Here is a 19,043-nt window from a genome sequence, read left to right as displayed (position 1 = left end):
CAAGAAGTAAAGGGAGCCAGTGGGGGCAGAGCCGGTGTCCCACGTGTACATGCTTGTACCACGGTGAGACACCACCTCTAAAGCACAAGAGCTGGGGAAAGTCAGGGCAGAAAGCAGGTTAACTGATTTTTGCCACTCACCATTTTAAGGATCCAACATTAAATACTGAAACTTCAACGGTTTTTAATTCAAAAAGAACAAATAAAATGCACGGGGTCATAACAGACATCAGTGAAACTCAACATAAATGAACCAACAATAACCTTTGTCTGTAACATGTAAATTTATCATTAGGGACCAGAAATTGCACTGAAAAGCTTCAGTAGATCACAAGTCAAACAATTCAATTGCTTATATAAGTGCTAGACTATAAATCAACAAAATTACACACATGCACACAAGTTTAAAAATATTAAACAGGATTCTTCTCTCTTCATTAGGAATATGTTGAAGCAACAATAAAAATTTAATGCACCTGGACAGGGAGAGCAGGTGCTCCCACCGCATATGTAGGAACTACATCACACCACTCAGGTGAAAATTTCCCAGGTTGTTCCCTGCATACCTATTTACATAATTTCAATTCAGAGTCATCAAGTTCTCATCCAAGAAGAAACTGGACAGTGCCTTGAAGTGACTCAACTATTTAAACACAAAAATAACCAACAAAAAATCCCTGTGTTTCAGTTTCCAAACTTTTTAAATGCAAAGACAACTTAGGATCATCAGCACTTATTTACTATCGCTTTCTAATACTGCAGTAACGTAATTATTCTTTAAAGTACTGCTCCGTTCCCCATTCCTCTGTCTCTGCCCATCTTTTGAAAAGTTTTATTAATTTCAATTCAAGTGCATTTAAAAGGAGGGGATGGACACCTTTCCTTACAGACAGCACAAAGAGAAAAAGGAGGCAGGCTGCAGGGAAGGAGCAGGGATTTCCGAGTGCCCTAGCTATACTCCTCAATCCCATTTCCACACTCCAGACAAGCAAGTTCAAACCGAGCGGCTTCTCCCGATGCCCTGAGCTTGCCTGCCAGAGCAACACCTCCGAGGGCACTACAAGAACAGCTCTGAAAGTCAACCTCATGACTTCATAGGAACGAACTAACCTGTCACCCAGCCAGAGAGACAAAACCATCAATCCCCAGGCTGGCTGGGGTACAGAGGGGCCATGTCCTCCTCCCTGAGAGCATCCCTGGAGCTGCTCCCTAGCCTCTTCAGAGTTTCCCCAGGTCCTACAGTACAGAAGCTATATAATTTTACATAAAGGAAGCATTTTCATTTTCCCCTCTGAATGAACCAGAATTGACCCTGTGCTCTAAAAATACAAAAATTCAGCAGATGAGCTGGATTTTTCTTTCCCTGCATTTTAAGAAATTGCTTCCTCTTGAAAAAGGCCTGAAGCACCCATGTGGTAAATCACACTCCTCCTACAGGAGGGGACATCAAACGAAGCTTGCTTAGCACTAGATGGAAAACACTGTAATACAGAAAACAGAAATACAGGTGGTTTCACTAATCAGTGTTAGCATCGTGTCCTAGACAGTGATTTTTCAATTGCTGGTAATAACTAGCCATTGTCAGATGATCAGCATGAGAGTAATGAGGAAAAGAAAAAATCAATACAGTTGCAAATATATTCATGTACTTTTTTTTTTTTTAAAGGCCTGGTGCAAGATAGCCAGCCAGCTGGCTTTTGCAGGAAAAGCTTTCTTTGTCTTGTGAAATTTCTCCCCCATCGCCCTTAAATACACTTTTCTGAGCAACCATTCCACAAACAGCTGGGTGCCTTTGCTTAGGTGGTCAGAAAAAAGGGGAAGGCAAGCAATAAGGCTCAAAACAAAACAGCTGAACGTTACCATTGTCTGTCCTATTCTGTTCCTATTTCCCATCTGTATTTGCCAGTGAAACTTGAAACTATACAGATTTAAAAAGGAGAGAGTCATCACAATTCAGGAATTCTTTCTTCTCACATTCAGAGGGAAAATAACCTTAGACCTAAGGTTATTCAAAAGCAGATTTTTATTTTTTAAATAAGTACTCATCAACTGCATTAAGCATCTTTGAGTCTGTTAGACCTTTTTCTTATTTTTCCTGGCCTTTTCATGCACTGATTGTTTCTACAGCTTTCAATTGGAGTGCCACATCAACAACTCCACTCCTCTAAAACAATCATTTTGCTGAAAAGGAGCATTATTGAACTGAAAGCGAGTGCTCAAGACCTTTGAAACATAGACGCATCACATGCACAAAGACAGTGTCATCAACGTAGCGGTCCCACCAGATACAATATTTACGTACGCTCTCCTGAAGTGGGAATACTTTCTTACAGTAAGAAAATTGTTCGCAATGCCTTCATCCTCCAAAGAGTAAGAGAAACACGAGTGTTTGTTTTCCTTGTTTATAAGTCTGTTTTCCTTATTTATTTCCTCACTAACAACACCACCACACTAAACGACCAAAACAGCTAACAAAAAGGAACGGATCTTTCTTACTTGGCCAGAAGGAGTTGTCGTCTTTGCTCAGTAACTTTTTCTTGAGGCGCCCGGGCAGCTTGGTGTGAGCGTTTCCCATTTTGCTGGAATACAGCGGGATAAGTTCCTCCTCCTCCTCATCGTTGCAGCTGGGCTGCCACTTGCTCCTGCCGAGGCACCCGACCATGGGGTCGGCGGGCAGGCAGTGCACATAGGCGATCATTGTGAGATGCTGCTCTCAAGGATGTCCCTCCTGTCCCTAATGGCTAGTTCGGAGTCGAAGGGAGTGGCCTGCTCACAACCCTTAACGGACGCATTCAAAAGGCTGCGAAGGAAAAGATTTTCTCCTCCTCTGCACTTAGGCAAGCTAAGCTATTTGGTTATGCTGGGAACTGTTTTGAATAGGGTTCTGCCAGCCCTTAAAAAAGAAGGAAAACAAACAAACGAACAAGAAACAAATCAACCACCTGGTAAAGCAGCTCACTCCAGCTGCTGGATGCCCTGCCCGGCCCTACCACCAGCCCCCAGCTCACAGCCACGGGCTGGAAAAGACGGACGGCAGAGAGCTGGGAAACCCCGGCACCTGCCACAGACCTCAGACTTCTCCCTTCCTGCTCCCGCTCCAGTCTGCTGCTTCTCTTAAGCCTTATCCCCGATTATTCACCACCCTCTGAACAACAGGTACTACGGCCATACGCAGATGGCCATATCCGAGAGGCTTATTTAAAGCTACATTACTGTAATTGCTGTTGCACTGACGGCTAGGGAACCGTAACTTGGCAGGGATCTGCCAAGAACAAGCACATTTACCTTCTTCTAGAATGCAAAAGCAGGAAAAATACACAGACTAAAAAGAGCAAAGTGTCACGATTTCAGCACTTGGATTTTAGTAAGGTAACTCCCTTTCCAAGTCAGAATCGTAATGAATGTCACCAAAAGGAGGTGGTGTCTCCCAGTTTAGACTACAACTGGGTTGATGCTGAATACAAAGCACAAGCAGTTCTCAGTTTGCACTCAGTTAGTACGGCATAAATACATAAAGCCTCACAATGCCTCTAGAGGATAGGTATTATTCCTATTTAAAGATGAAGACACGGTCTCGAAGGGATTTAGTAACCTGCCCACAGAGTGCAAAAGCCAGGATTAGAGTTGAGGTATTCTCAGTTCTTTAGCCTCATCCGCAAGCCATTAGCCTGTGGCACCTCTCCCAAATACTGCACTACTAAGCAAGTTTCCATGCTGGTAACCGCGTCAACCCTAATCTCGCATCCCCTATACTGTTTTTCTGCGGGATCCAGGAAGCATGCCCTTCCTGGGCTTTTGAATTGGCTGCAACAGCACAGTCAGATTGGGACAGCAAGAAAAACAGCACATGAAGAGACATGCACCCTGCATAAACTGCTGTCTTCAGCAACTTCTCAAAGTTTGCGTTTTATTTTATATTGTTCAAAAGATTACGTGGGATAATATTTGTTTTTAAAAATGGGAAGATATCAAAACCCTAAGTAAAAGTACATCAAAGACCAATTCTTAGTCTGCTTCCTTAACTCTTCTTTATAAATGCTTTGGTCGCAGCCCATACCATTCATGAAAGTAGCTGCTCTATGTATAGGAGCACAACAGTGTCAGGTAAGTATTTATGCATTTTAAAAAAGTCTTTATCTGCTGTTCGGTTGGTATCTACAATAAACTTTGGGACAGAAAAGAAAAAAATCACCGTTTAACAACAACAGCTACAAAAATATCGGATTGGATGCGCATCTCGGCTTTCTCCCCGACGCATGCACCCATCTCCTGCTGCCTTGGCGCTGCTGCTGCCTGCATTGGCAGCCGCAGCCTGGGAGCGGGGTGTATATACCAGCTGCCCGCAGGCACTGCACCAGTGTGGCTTCAGCATTCAAACACGCAGCACGCAGAGCACCACCCAGCATAAACTGTCTGCAACGCTGACTCAACAGTGCTGGCAAAATGTAGCAAGTTAGCAAGAAACCGGCTTGTTTGATATTTGGAATTTTTTTGTTTAACATCCTGTTACTTTGCACAGCAACCTGGGCAAATAATTTTCACTATATAGTGTCTCATACACACCTCACATGGTCAAATCTTAGCAAACTTGCAAGTAGATGAAAACAGGTCTTATAACGGAACATGTCAAGTAACTTTAATAAATAGGGATGAAACAAGCCCTGCCCGCAATTTTACGTTTTTTGACAACAATTTCAAGTGTCTGCAAAAATATTGATGAAATGGGGAAAATGTGCCAACAGCATGGGTGACAGCTGTTGGTACCGCTGGCTCGTCTGTACATATAGCAGAAACTCACCGGCATAAACTGAATGCTGGCAACCAGGAGTTTGAGGCAAATACAGATTTACAAAGCCAAGTACATTTACTCATCAGACTATGAGAAAGACAAACTGTGATTAACACTAGCCGAGTTCAACTCACTCATCAACCACACTGATACTCTTGCGTCCGCCAGAATAAAGGAATGTCTAGACAGTCCTCCTGGGTGGGATGAAGCTCTGAGAGTGCTGTTAGTGAACCAGTTCATAAGGAGGCCCTGTTAATGCCTCCCTAATGGGACAATATTTCAGTAACCCACTCGTCTAGCCACTGTGCCTGCTGTCTCACCCTTTCGATTCCCTGCCATCATCAGGGTCTCAGGAAGAGTCACTCTCATAGATGAGATGCACAAAACTTCCGAACATCAACAAGCTATTGATAAAAGAGTGCACTGGGGCTTGTATTTATTTCTCCTGCAGACAGGAGCGGTATCTTTTATTAGACAAGAATACAGTTGAATTTCTGTTATGCTTTTTATTTTAACAACTCAAAACCATGTTATCAAATTGTATTTCAAAAGGGTATCAGGTGATGTTTGCATGCAGTTGTCGTATCTCTATGCAACCACATTAGCTGACATAAAAGTTAAGTGTAGATCTACACATCAAACCAGTATTATTAGCTAACATGCAGCGCAAACACAGGAGCAAGGCAACAGGGGACAGAGACAAAATTCAGTGTACAGCAGACTCAGATGTTCCCAAACACTTAACAACATGACACAGGATAACATATTGGCCTGGAGTCCCCGTGACATTTCCCATGCACTTCTCTAGACTACAGACATACTCAATTAGGCATGTTTCCAATGCGTGCTCACGAAGCAAGGCTGATGCACAATAATGGGATCAAGGCTGAAATCCAGTTTAACAAGTATATTTACCATATGGTAGGCATTAATGTCCCCACAAATTTTTTACTTGAAGAATAAATCGGTTCTTCCCTGAAGCCTGGAAGACCTTGGTAACATATATGATAAAAGATTTGGTGATGGTTATGGTCTCAGCTATTACCAAATGCAAAACCATAAAGAGTTAGGATGAGGACGTACCATCTCATGTGAGAAACACATTGTGTACATTGTCTCTTCCTCTTCTAGTCTCCCCCCAAAAATCCTATTAAAAAAATTATTTTATACTGTGTCTATATGGAGCAATAATCTAAGTTTCACAAAGTAAAAATTTCATCCAAAATTTTACCACAAAACTTCTGATTAAACTTCACTTATTCTATTGCAGCTATAGCGCTGGTTTATGTTTTCAAATACACAAAAGCGAGACTGTTCATTTTTCTCAGCCTTGGGCTATCATTTATATAAAGATTTCCCCCAAATAACATTTTATTTCCTTTATTAGTCTTTTTCACGCCTTTTAAAGATTGAACTATTAGTAATGCAAGTATGAATGTTCTGAGCAGACTGTTAAACATGCATATTCATCTTTATCAGCATATTTCATTTTCGCTAAACCACCTCTTTACAGTCAGGCTCTATTAGGGAGAGCTTGAATAATTAGGAAGAAAATTGATTACATTATACTGGGAAACAACATTTGGTCTAAAGAAAAAAGATTGCTAGGAGTGTGACAGACTCCCAAAACTGTAACTAACCCTGGGATTACAAGAAACAAAATTAAAAAAAAAACAACCAAAAAACACATTAGCCCTTTTATTAGACAAGCATATATACTCCTGAGCTCTGAGAACAGCAATAATACTGATGACTTATTATATGTAGGAGTTTAAAAAGCATATAGGATATACCTAATGGGAACTCAGGGGAATTTGGAATCACAAAATATGGTCATGTCAGTCCTACGCTGGTATTAAGATAATCTTTGTAAATATGCTGTATAAGAAATTGTATCATCAGTCTTTACGTACAATTTGTAGATCCTCTGGGTAGAAGGAAAACGGTAATATGCACAATGTAGTGAAATAACATCGCTTTTATGAACACCATGCACAACAAAACAATCAAATGAAGTAATTTCTGATGCAAGCCCAACAGCCACATTGGAAATTGAATAGAGCTTGAGGAAATCCACAGGGATAAACTTTGTCCTAATTAGACAGCGATTCTATTTTTAGCAGTGATGGGTTGATGTATTCTGGGCTTTTTGGCTGATGAGCTGGAGGTTTTAAGTTGTACTTAAAACAGTTATTTTTAAAAGAAACAAGAAAAAAATTACTTATACATTAAATGTATTTCATCAGAGCCATATAGCATTAACTAAGCGTTAGAATAATACTCTCGGAGAGAAAGTATCCTCCCTTTGCAGACGGACAACTTGGGACACAGCAAGAACGAGGACATGCCCGTCACGGCGGAGCACCCCAGCACCCTCGGGAGCGGGCAACGGGCAGATCGGACACGGGATCTCCTGCTCTCCTGGCCTGTGCACGTACCTTTCCTCTTTCCTGTGCGTTAATTCAGTGTGTCTGAAGTCTTAACTCATGCTCCTTAAAACACACACGCAGCAGACAAAAGCTAAAGAATTTCAAAAGAAGGGAAAAAAATCCCCTCGAGGTATTGTAATTTGCTTTTTAACTGAATATGAATCTCTTAAACAGGAAGCAAGCAGGAGGTACCAGTTTTACAGTGTTTAAAGCAAGCTGAACATTTGATGAGCTGGATGAGCTCGTACAATACTGACAGACATCAGGGCACAGGGGAGATGAAAAGGACCGGGGGGAGGAGGGGACGAGGGGACGACGGCAGGCACCACTGCCAGGATGCGCACAAAGCTTCATGATGCTCCAAAAAGCTCTCTCCACGTGGCCATCTTCACATTCTCCAGCATTCGTTCTATCCCCTACTACTTTCACGGATGTATTTTTATCATATGCTTGCGATCACATAGCATCTACCAAGCTTTTAACTTTTTTTTTTTTAAAAGGTCATACACAATAAGGCATGACAGCTCAAAGCAGTCCTAGCAACCATATATGCTTTGTAAAAAGCTACAGCAAGTGTTGCTGGCAATTGTGTGCCTAACAAACTGGTTGCAAACCCCTGAATGCTGGGGCATTTGGCTAATTTAATTCCTGGTACCCAAATAGCCAGTTCTAGATTCAAAGTGTCATCCTTAGGTGAACCTCAGCCCTCTCCAGGGACACCAGATCTGCAAACCATTTGATACAGCAGGAACCCATAAAACAGAACAGAAAACAACAACAAAAATAAACTAAAATGATTGTGAGGAATCAATACTTTGGTGGAAAGCAAAAAAATCTTTACAAATCTTCCTGACATATAAGTTTCTTGCTTTCTGGCAGTCTCCAGCAACTATAGCCCTACTAGCAAAACAGCTCCTCTAGTTTCATATTCACTGTAAGTGCAGAATTAACACCGTTCCCATTAAAGCCATGCAGAGATTGCCGCACATACTTTTGGTATCTTTTGTTTCCATCAAGAGCCTTTTTCTGTCTCTTCATGACAGTGGAGGAGAGTCTTTTCTTACTATCTGGAACAGCCTCCCCCTATCTCCCTGCCACATCAACTCTCAACATGCCCGCTACCCTCTCTTTTATAGCTTAATTTTTCCTTTGCTGTTATGTAATAGCCCTCTGTAATTATTTTTAATCCAATAAGTATTTTGATATACAGCACATACATAAGACTAGAGGAGAAAAACACACTTTGCATTACATTATTGGCAGTCCCTGGGCACTTAAAAATATACTTCTATGTTCTAATTATTCATCTTTACTTTCAATTAGGAAGCCGCCTTAAGAGCAACAAGCAATGTCATATGTTTGATATTAACTCTTGATCACTGCTTTGCAATATTTAAACGAGAAAGCAAATAAAGCCAGCTGTATAAGCAGCAGGTAACTCAGAAAAGCTTTTCTATGCCTTTCCGTTTTAACTCTGTTGCCATACAAAAAAAAGGATAAAGTATTCTGGTTGGTGCATTCTGTGAACCAGACCACCTTTGGGAAGGGGGTGACACACATTCGGGACAGAAAACAGAGCCGTTAGCGAGACCGAACCAATGAGATATTACTCCTGGTGGTTGAAACAGAAGCTCTTCTTGCTGCCTTACTCCAGGGGTTGGGTCCCACGCATCTGCTGATCCTTCTGGAAACACAAGAGTAAAAGACGCTGCTGCCAAGAGCTGGGGTAGGAGCTGACTTCCAGTCTGGAGCCACAACGGATGGCAGTGCCGGTAACGCTGGCACACCCACGCACTCTGCGAGCAAAGGAGTCACATCTCTACCAGCTTATTTTACAACTCTCCTTAAACGGCAATTCAGAGAGAGTTGGGTAGGATTACCCCTTTCAGGTCTGCTCATTAAACTCATTACCATGGCAACAGGGAGAGAAAGAAGTCATCTCCCCACTCCTATTTTCTCTCACAATTCCTTTAATGGATGTAAAAGCCCAAAGAGGGAAGCACCTTTCCAATACGGAGCAGCAGCGACCTCCCTGCCACCCAAGCAGCTCACTGGAAGAGTCCACACACAGTGGGATTTTCAGTACGAAAACCAAAGCAACTGACACTACTTGACAAAAGCCTCTGTCGAAAAGCAGCCTTCAGTCAGAAGGCTACGGCATCCTAGCCCTCGTCCTCCTGGAGGAGGTGCTCTGCTGAGGCTGCCTTCTGTTCGCGTTCGCCATCACCCCTGCCAAAAACGCAGTGCCATCTCCTGGACACGCACGCTCCCGCGAAGGCCTGCTTCGGCCAGGTGCGTAAGGGAGAGCCAGGAGGGCTTTCAAGGTTAAAACCGCAAAAATTATTAAAAGAATTCAAATCCGTATCGAGAGAGTTCGTTATTTTTAGTGGCTTCTTCTTAAAACGTTTTGGTTTTACATGGTCAGGGGGCTTCGATGAGTGCCCTATAAAGAACTGCTTTTAAGCTTCATGTAGCAAAGAAAAAAAGTGAAACTCAGTTTTACTAACAAAGCACTGCTTCAGTGTATAGTAAAAAAAAAAAGTCTCAAGATGTCAAAAAATGAGCTGATCTGTTGCTCACCCGTTTTAGACAGAAACCGCTATGTAACACCCACCCCCACAAGGTCAAGACTTTCCACTCTGTAGGGCACAACAGGCAACATCGAAGAGCATCAGTCAGCTGCTGCCAGGCAGAGGCATTCGGTCACTCTTTTTCAGACCACAGAGCAACAGCTAATACATTAGTACAAATACATTACAATATAACGCAACAATACGAAAATGTCGATGAAGGAGCAAGAATGGCAAACCCAATTGTCATAAAAATAAGAAACTCAATGGTCGTGTTTTTTCACTTTGCAGCCTGAAAGGGTCTTCCTGCATATGGGCACGCATTTCAGCCGCACGTTAGTTCAACTCCGGGATGCTCCTTTCGGCACAACCCCGGCCACCTCCACATCCCGTGCCACCGGTTTGCATTGCAGGCACAAGGACCTCACACTACGCTCCACGCTACAGATCCCCTTCTCTTCTGTCATGCTACTTGCCAGTGTAGACATAGCTTCCCATAATCATTGCTGTGTGCTTACGGTAAGGTAGTTTTATTATTTTTAAATGCCCAACCAATGAAAAAAGTAACCTTGCCACACACTTCTGTCAGTGGCTTAAGGAAAGGTTATACCTCAGCAGAGAGAAGTACATTAAAAGAACTAAAACAATACTTTATATCAAATATCATCACATTAACCTGGAATGGTTCAGTACAAAACCTTTAATCTGAAGTGTCACATTTACTTGAAAATCGTACTTATGCAAGATAAGCCAGTTAGCACTAGCTTCTTAGGAATTATGGCTAAATACAGCCCACCTACTTTCCAACAGGTCACATAAAGGCTTTTTAAAAAGGGTAAGTAAACTCTCGGATTTACAGATCACAGCAGAGGAATGCATCAAATTCCATTAGAAAGAGTAATGGCAAAAATATTCACCCATTGCCATGGAAAAGATTAAGCTCATGAGAAGCAGTACAAAGTAACAGTATTTCAATCCAAAACAATCAATAATATATCCATATGATGTGTAAACTTTTCAGTATCAATTATATAGTCAATTATATAGTCTCCATTTTTACAGAAAATTCATATTGACTTGTCACTTTTGTATCCCTAACAGGAAACTTTCTGGACTGCTTTTTCATGCAGAATGCAAAGTTACTGAAGTCAACTGTTCTTACAATATCTGATTTTCCAATAAAATTATTAAAAGCAGGTGCTATAGCTGCTACACAGCCTACTAGTGCCCTTCTTTCTCAGTATCTGCAGTTACTGTTCTGTAAAAAAACACAAGTCAAGTGGGTGAGCTTCACAAAATCAACTGGAAAGAGCAGCCATCTGTATGCGTGTCACAGTAAGCACACAAATTAATAGATGCAGTTGTCTATGGGTTTCTTTTCAATCTCTTTACTAGCAAAAAAAGAAATTCAATTAATCCTGAATTTCCAAGCAATATTCTTGAAAATAAGCCTCCTTTCTGATTACCCTCCCTACATGCTGACACTGTGTCAGAGAAGGATCTCCTCTGCAACAAACCTGACTGATGAATGCAAAATGCCTTGGTTATGGAAGGCCCATATCAAAGTCATAAACTAGGACATGGAAAATTTGTATAATTCTTCAAATCTTTGCTTCTGTTAATTTCAGAATTACTTACTCTGAAATTCTATACCTTAACAGAATACAACCTCCTCAGGCTACTGGATCAAGATAAATTTGAAGCTGAACAGATCATCATCAACTTTTTCGTTCTTGAAAAGAGTCACTCAGCCTTTGCAAGTATTTTGCACTGCACTTTTTTTTTAAGAAAAATGACAATAAAGCCCCACAAATTAGGATGTTAATTCAAGAACAGGTTTCAAAATTTTAGCAGAAAAGTAAAATAATTTTTAACTGATTTGAAAACAATCCTTTAAAAAAAGAAGCAGTAAGGTGGCAGAGCAACCCCTGCACAGCACAAGATGAGAAACCCTTAACGACCCTCAGGGTGGAGTGACAAGCTGTTTGACCCAACAGGGTGGGACATCTCTCACCACAGCAATCCCCTGGTCAGCCACTGGGCAGGGACACTGCCCTCGCCAGCCACACTGCTCCAGACCATGCACTGACACATAACGATACACATGAACACACCGAAGATCGAGAAAAATAAGACTTCGAAAAGAATCAAAAACTGTCTTCCAAATATCCGTTAGGCAGGAAAAATAGCTTTTCTTTTTTTCTATTCTTAAATATATTCTTGGCCTCAATCCTGCCAAGGAGTGCTATTGCCATGTCAAGTCTCACCACAGCTGCAGGGAGGAATAGAGCTGAGGAAGGCATAACTCCGTATCACGCGAAAGCATTCTTCTGAAACCTTCAGAAGGTAACAGAGAAATAGAGACAAGTTGACAGCTTTCATTTGCCTTTTTTAATTCACTTTTCCAAAAAGGTAAGGTGAACAAAAGTGACCTTGCTCCTTATAAATTTCTCAAAACATAGCTGTATAACAGGCAGGACAAAGAATGTATTTTGTCCTTTAAATTCTAATTAAGGTACTACGCACATATTCCTAATTTGACAGCCACCTTTACTCCAGCACTCTGTCTGTAAGGAGAGAAGTTTAACACCAAACCTTGCAGCCTTCTTCCTCAAGAAGGACTCAGTCTTCCCACTATCTGCTGTTTTCCAGCATGGTTTGCATGAGGAAAGGCACCTATCCACAGGGTGCTGCACAAATGACGGCTCCTGGTTGCCAGCAACTACAAAAACCTCGTTGTGATCTTGAATTCATCTGAGGTATGAAACTGGGACAACAAAAAGCAAACCTGACCAACTAAAGAAGGGTGCATTTGTGCATTCAGATGGTAGAAAGTTTTTCTCCTATTTATTTAACACAAACCTCCCCGCAAATTAAGCCTTCAGGCAAGAGCATCCAACTGGTTGACCTTAATAATGAAGGGAGGCAAAACCTGGGTTTTCCTCATTACTTACGCGTCACGCTTCTTTATCCCACATAAGCATGTTAAAGATGCAGCAATTCTCTTAAGGCTAAGAGACGCACAAAATAATCCAAGACTTTGTGACTGAGGTGCAGACAGACAGCACATTCCCCTCCTACAACACAGAATCTGCCGTTGCTGAAGATGCCTGTGCTTCAGCACAAGTATTAGTCCTTGTCTTCACTAATGGGACGTGGCTAAAATTCCCGTTTTCATCTTTCTGTTTTGGCAACTACTGATGGGTTTAAATTAAAATGGGGATGGATTAAAAATCAGAAACAGAAAGGGGCCAGGATGCTGTGTGGCAAAGAGCAGATTTGCAACAGGTCTCTGGATTAGGAGGATTCTCGGGCCAAGGAAGACCTTATAACAAGCAGCCTACAGCGAGACACGGCAGGACCTCACCACGTATGTAACTGCAGCACGTCCCAGGAAAAGAGCAAGAGAAAATGGAAGGGTGTCGGCGAGGTCCGAAGCCCCTGTGGGAGCAGGAAATCTGTAAGACAAAACCTGTAAGGAGCGTGCAGCACTCCCAGCGCTCAGAGAGGACAGGGAGAGCCCGGCGGTCCCGACCAGGCTGAGCTGGTGGGGGGATTCCTGCCGCAGCGGTGCCTGCTGCTCAGCCTGAAGGGAAGGATGGGGCGAGCCGGGCACAGCGGCGAGCCAGGGCGATGCTGCGAGGACCTGCAGCACACCCTGCTCCTCGTCCTGCCTCCCCCTGCGGCCGGCCTCCAGTGAAGCAGAACAGAATAAAGAGAAACCTCAGAAGCTGCAATGACATTTTTAAAGGGATAATTCTTCCTGGTCTTCACAGGAGGACCAACAGAAGCAGTTAAACATGGGGTGACTACAACATATGCACAGGACAAATGCCTCCACGTAGCCCGATGGCCCTCTGTCACAACTTCCCTTACCAGCTCCCGAAATTCTGACTTAAACTCTCCCCAAACTTATCAAGAACCATCTCAAAAACACTTCTTTGTCCACATTATCCTGTTTGGAAGTCTGTTCCACAACTTCCCTCCTCGGATGGTTTGGGATCTTTTAATGTCTGACTTCAATTAATTCAGAACGCGCACATAACCATTCATCTTGTGCCAATACTAGCCTTGGACTTCAACAGGTTTCCTCCCTCCTTGGGGTATTTACCTCCCAAGCTACCAGCTAGACTAAATAAGCCATGCTTTTGTAATCCCTCTGCATATGACCAGCAATTAAGCTTAAAATGTTTCAAATTCTGAAGGACCAGATAAGTTACACAAGAGCTTCAAATGCCAAAACCATTTTCTGAATTTTTTTTAAATATAGCTAGAAAAAAGTGGGATGCTCTAAAGGACTGGAAGTCAGACAACACTGGGATAGTATTTAAAAAAGATGCCTGGGGTAATTATAGACTGTTTTACCAGCCATTAACCACAGGCAAGATCACAGCTGTGACAGGACTCTGAATAAAAGAATTAATAAAATTTCCATCTCTTAATACCAGGCAATGTGCCTTCACAGGGAACGGGTCTCCCATTTGACAAAGGTTTATGGCATTTCCCCAGAAGGAACAGCGGCCTTCTGCACAAATGCTGTTGAGAGGAAAAAAAAGCCAATGTAGAAGAGTGACAAGCATAGACAGTACAAATCTGGTAACACAATACTTAAACCATGTGAAATCATTACTATGCTTAAACAACTGAAAAATGTATGAAGATATTTATAGGTTCCAAGTATGTACGTGCTGTTTCAAAGACCACTTCAACATGAAATTCTTTCAATGCTTATGAATCCAGTCAGCTGTGCATGCTACTTTTTACATCTGTTTTAATATTCTCTAGCCTGCACGCTTTCACTGTTTAAAATTAAGTGTTGGCTTCTTGCTACAATTTGACAGAAATTCACTGCCCTCCAATACTGCTTTGCACAGCAATCCCCATCTGCATTGTACTCACAGCCCTCCAGATGATGGAGGGAGTTAATAGGTATTCTTCAAAAGCAAACATTAGCAGGTCAAGGAAAACAGCAGACCATCTTTCTACCCATGATTCATTTACCAACAGGCCCTCTTTGGGATTGCAGTGCTCTGTGAATTGTGCAAATGGCTCCTGTTGCAGCCTGCAGTAAAGAACTAGGTGTGGAGCAGAAAGGCAGAGTGTGCATTAAATGCTCACATGAAAGTAAAAACAGAGCCTAAGGAAAAGCTGTGTGTTAATTATACAGTTGTGACAGCAGACGAGTCAATTTTTGTAGAGTCTTAAAGACTGAACACCACCTGAGTAAACTAATGGACTACAAGCATTAAGTATTTTTGTGTGTATTTATACTGCCCTGTGTTTGAAAAGCACAAGCTGAACTCAAGTACTGAAAGCTAGGCACATACAGAAGTCTCTCCTGACCTCCACATTTCCAATCATCAGCTAAAGATTTACTGAAGGAGAGGTTCAATACTAACTGATTTCACAGCTGAACCTATATGACTCGCCTTGTCACCATACCACTTTAGGGTGAAAGCCCCATGTGCCCTGGGAAAAGCTGGTGTACCTGCCAGAAAAGATTTTTATCTAATGCCCGATTACGTTCACCCTGCTTCACCCACTGCCATTGGCCTTCTCAAAAATTTAACGGAAAAAATAGGCGCCCACACCCTGTTCTATGACCGAAAAAAGCAAAGCAAAACCACAGCAAACAATAGGCATTCATTCTGCAGGTTCTGTGCCAGTGCCATTTGGTGGTCTCCTCGGAGGCGGTCAAATGAAACAGCTCCAAGGAGTGGAACAACTTGCTTACACAATGTGGTGAACAAATGTATTTACGGGCAATCTCTGAACCGCAGAAACAAGAGCTGGGGTACGGCACTCTCCCCCCGACGGGTCGGCACGGCAGCAGTATTCTCCGAGGTCTCTGTCCGCCCCCGCTGCTGCCGACAGAGCCAAGGAACAAGTGGGGCAGAGGCAGCGCGGGCACGGCCGCGGCTCAGCCGCCCAGGCACTCTGCTGCCTTCAGAAATCCACTTCGCTTTTATGCATGCTGCCCCCTTCCAACGTATTTAGATTGTAAATTCAACCAAGCAGAAACAGTGTTTTATTTGGTGCTGAAGTACAACATTACACAACAGGACCGCAGCTGTAGGTGGAGCGGTTGAATGATACTTAAGAGGGGAAAAAAGTAGAAGTACATGGGGATCTTCAGTACTTCTGAGCACCTGGCTTCAGCGAGAATGTTATTATCCAGACCTATAACCTTCCTTTCGCTATGTTCAACTTCATTCCGTACGTCCAGGCAGGGTTAGAAGCGACTCACGTTTACGGCTGCCTGACAGAGAGCGGCCGGTCCTCTGCCAGATGCTGTTAGCCATGCTCAGCCACAGACATCGGTACCTCTCCCTCCTTCAGCGTGAGGTAATAAAGTTGTCGTTTAACCAACAAAACCTTCAAGCAGTCCTAAACACTAAAATCTCTTCAGTAATTAAGTAAAAGCCCATTTTTCACATCGCATGTGAACACACCGTGTTTACAGAGCTCTCGTGGCTCTCCTGGCATGTCAGGGACTCACACAGGTGTAGCTGTGAACACTTCCATTCCGCCGACAGAGCGAGCCAGCGGCAAGACCCCAGCTGCACCCAAGATGAACCAGGCAGTCATTCACTTGGGTGGGGACAGGAAAGTCGGTGGCAAAAAAAAAGAGAGGCTGGAAAAAGCACAGCAGAAAGAGTAACTCTATAAGACACAGGAGAAAGTAAAAAAAAAATAGCAGAACTCTTCTTTCAGAAGTAGATTTTTTTTAACTCAGAGTCATATGCTTGATACTTAATCCTCATTTGTTTGTACTAATTCTACATTTGTTCAAACTGCTTTTATATTTTGAAGAGTTGCAGATAAGTGTCCACAGTTACTCACCCTATTAAAACTATGCGTATGACATAAAAAACGACTACAAAAAGAATGGTCTGACTCATGAGTCCCATTGTGATTACACACAACTCAAATAAAAAAACTGAAATGAAGTCAGAGGAACAAAGGCCACACGACCCATCTTAGGCTCAAACTGAACTCATCAAATTCTGCCAGGAATCTTCACTTTGACAGACTCCTTCATGTAGATTACCACACGTCCCCTCCCTCATTTTGGCCTGCACTTACACACACAAAAAAGTAAAACTTTAAACAGGAAAAAAAAAAGAAGAAAGCAACTTGTACAAATTTTTGCTTGCCTAGTTTGACTTGGAAAATGCATTTATTTCAAGACATCAGAGAAAATCTGTTTCTGATTTCAAACACTGGATATTTTATGAGAACATTGCCAAGAAAGGAATCCAAGGAATGTCCTTACGCGCACATAACATACGAGACAACTGGTGAGCAGCCCTGTGATCTTTTACAAAAAAATAAATAAAAAAAATCTGCATTTCTAGCATGGAACCCTTCTCCAGGGAGCAAGCAGCACATGCCTGGGATTTTTCATGGATAGCTTCTATCATAACTTCTTGCTATTATTAGTATAAAAGACTTCCCTCTCAAATCCACAGCTGTAAGACAAGCAAGGGTGGAAAATACTTCCCAAGTGCAGGCAAGCAGTAAGCGCACATGCTTGCTTTACAGCGTTTCTTGGCACTATTCTCCTTCTACAAAAGCTATGAAGGAAAAAGAAACTCTAGGCAAATATTACAGAAACATGAGCTCATTTTTCAGCACATGGCAATGAACTGGCTCATGACCCTTCTAGGAATTAATTCTTTTGTAAGAAAATTTATTTATATCTTCCATTTGTACCTCCTCAGTCCAAAAGATCAATAACAAGCACAATAATAGTGCCTCTGCTGCAGATGCCCAGTTTCGATCCAACACCAATACAACTTGCGCTTCACACGACGGGGGTCACCCCGAGGGCCACGCCAAATAACTGAGTGCTGCCGCGGGCCGGTGCGGTGCGAGGGCCACCCCAGCACCCCAGCACCGGAGAGCTCAGGTCTGCCAGCAAGCAGGAGGTGCTGGGTCGCCCACCCTGCATGGGCAGAGGCAGGCAGCACCCACCGCCTCTTCACCCCAAACCTCTTCAGGGGCAGCCAGGAAGGGCATGGCAACAAGAGGCTCCGTGCTGATGGTACGGACTATCAGAAAGCAGACAGAAACAGCGACCTGAAAAAAGAAAAAATTGGAGGCAGCAGGCCCCTAGAGCTCACGGAGACCGAGTTTTAGGGCAGGGATTTCACCACCCATCCCAGGCACACCCAGCACATCCACGCCACCGAATACACCGCCTCAGTCCCTATGCAAACCTGGGACTAATTCATCTGATCGAGACTGCCTGCCGCATCAGGCTGAGAAAACACCGTGAGAGCTGGCAGCCCAGGCAGCGCCTGAACAACTACCCTGCTCCTTCCTGAGCCCTCCGAGCCCAAACAAACCAGCATCTGAAAGGCAAATGGGCCCTGCGGTTTCAAAGACAAACAAATCCTCCTCCCTATACAGGCTACCATCAAGTCAGCAAAAGGACTGGTGTGTAAGACTCCTTCACCTGTTGAGGTTATCAATGATAACACCCCAGCTGATTATTTCAGGATCATGATTTTCAATGCACAATAACGTAATACGCAATAACTGTTGCTCCGCAAGGTAGGGAGAAGCCTACTACAAACTAACAAAATAGCACAAAGCACAGTGACTTAGAGAAAACAGTATGTAAGTGCATGCAAACAAGAAAAAACTAAAACATGTCAAAATACATTGCTGCGCAGGAAAACTATCCAGAACCTTGACTGCTTTTATATCTTGGAACTAGCAACTTTTCTTATTCAGAAATAAAGCCTGAAAATTTAGAAAATACTTTTTCCATACATTCGACTTCAGATTCACAGAAAAGCAAATGTAATTCAGTTTTATTATGCAAGACAAAAGTATTTTGCTTCTGTACAAACTAATTTGCTGCACATACGACAGTCTCTGAAAACTTGACTCCTTGGTTCATTTTCAGTCAGGTGATCTAGATTACAGAAGACTCAGTCTTCTTAGCTGTCTGGTTACCCAACCCCCTTAAAAACCTTTTACCTATTATACTTTTCATTTAAACAACAACTTTTATCCTGTATCTCTAACTTAAAGCTTTAACAAAAGTTTCATCTTTCCTTGTTTCTAAATTCCAATGATCTGTTGAGTTGTCATGAATTGAAAACCTCTTGTTGTGCAGTTAAAATACTTAAACAGTGCAGGTTTTTTGACTTTGTACACAGGAACAATTTCATTTAAGATAAACCGCTGCATAGCAAATGCTGTTGTACGATTCATTAAGGTGTTCTCTAGAAACACTGGTTCA

At 42.6% G+C, this 19,043-nt stretch overlaps 1 protein-coding gene across 12 annotated transcripts in view; it reads right to left on the bottom strand.

The window, feature by feature from the left end:
- Window positions 1–19,043, bottom strand: part of NHSL1 (NHS like 1) — a 184,834-nt gene that overhangs the window by 68,421 nt on the left and 97,370 nt on the right. Inside the window, exon 1 of one of the 12 annotated variants that reach the window (XM_069787204.1) lies at window positions 2,496–3,110. The exons of the other annotated variants lie outside the window; for them this stretch is intronic. Within the exon in view, the coding sequence (XP_069643305.1) occupies window positions 2,496–2,697 (202 nt within the window). The 5' untranslated portion in view covers window positions 2,698–3,110. Of the gene's footprint in view, window positions 1–2,495; window positions 3,111–19,043 lie in introns of those variants that run through there. 12 annotated transcript variants of the gene reach the window in all.

The sequence above is a fragment of the Haliaeetus albicilla genome, chromosome 7, assembly GCF_947461875.1.
Source record: "Haliaeetus albicilla chromosome 7, bHalAlb1.1, whole genome shotgun sequence".
NCBI classification, from domain to species: Eukaryota; Metazoa; Chordata; class Aves; order Accipitriformes; family Accipitridae; genus Haliaeetus; species Haliaeetus albicilla.
This window is presented reverse-complemented; position numbering and strand designations above follow the sequence as displayed.